General features: G+C 58.9%; 1 protein-coding gene across 1 annotated transcript in view; it reads left to right on the forward strand.

Moving 5' to 3' along the window:
• Positions 1-559, forward strand: part of APOC3 (apolipoprotein C3) — a 2,238-nt gene extending 1,679 nt beyond the window's left edge. The window contains exon 4 of the mRNA XM_012808137.2: positions 270-559. Coding sequence (XP_012663591.1) covers positions 270-393 — 124 coding nt within the window. The 3' untranslated portion in view covers positions 394-559. The remainder of the gene's footprint in view (positions 1-269) is intronic.

Consider the following 559-nt stretch of genomic DNA (forward strand, 5'->3'; position numbering starts at 1 on the left):
ATGTCCCTCCTCACTCTGTGCCTTGGGCCTGCGAAGGCACAAAGCTCTGACCCAGCCTGTGCTGAGGTCTCCTCACCACCTTTAGCATTTCTTCTGGCTAGGGTGGCAGCCGTGGGTGACTCCTGAGGTCTCAGGGGCCTTGCTGGGTGAGGTTGAGAGGATGGTGGGAGAGCCAGTGGGACCTGGGTGGGGACTCCATGGTTGCCACTGCCTACAGAAAGGCTCTCACACTCACCTCTGCTGCTTCCTCTTACTGATCTAACCCCCAGGGGCTGGGTGACTGATCGCTTCAGCTCCCTGAAAGACTACTGGAGCAGCGTTACCGGCAAGTTCTCCGACTTCTGGGATTCCTCTCCCGAGTCTGGACCAACTCCCACTCCTGTGGAAGACTGAGACCCCGACACCCCACGACCACCTGCCTGTCCATCTTGCCAGCTCCAGGGATGGTCTTGCAGGTTGCTTGAAAGGGACAGTATTCTCAGTGCCCTGCCACCCCGCCCCAGGCTCGACGCACCTCTAGGCTGTCCTCCCAATAAAACCAGGCAAGAAACTGCTGTGA

Source organism: Otolemur garnettii, unplaced genomic scaffold (genome assembly GCF_000181295.1).
Source record: "Otolemur garnettii isolate 467f Iridium unplaced genomic scaffold, OtoGar3 scaffold00086, whole genome shotgun sequence".
NCBI classification, from domain to species: Eukaryota; Metazoa; Chordata; class Mammalia; order Primates; family Galagidae; genus Otolemur; species Otolemur garnettii.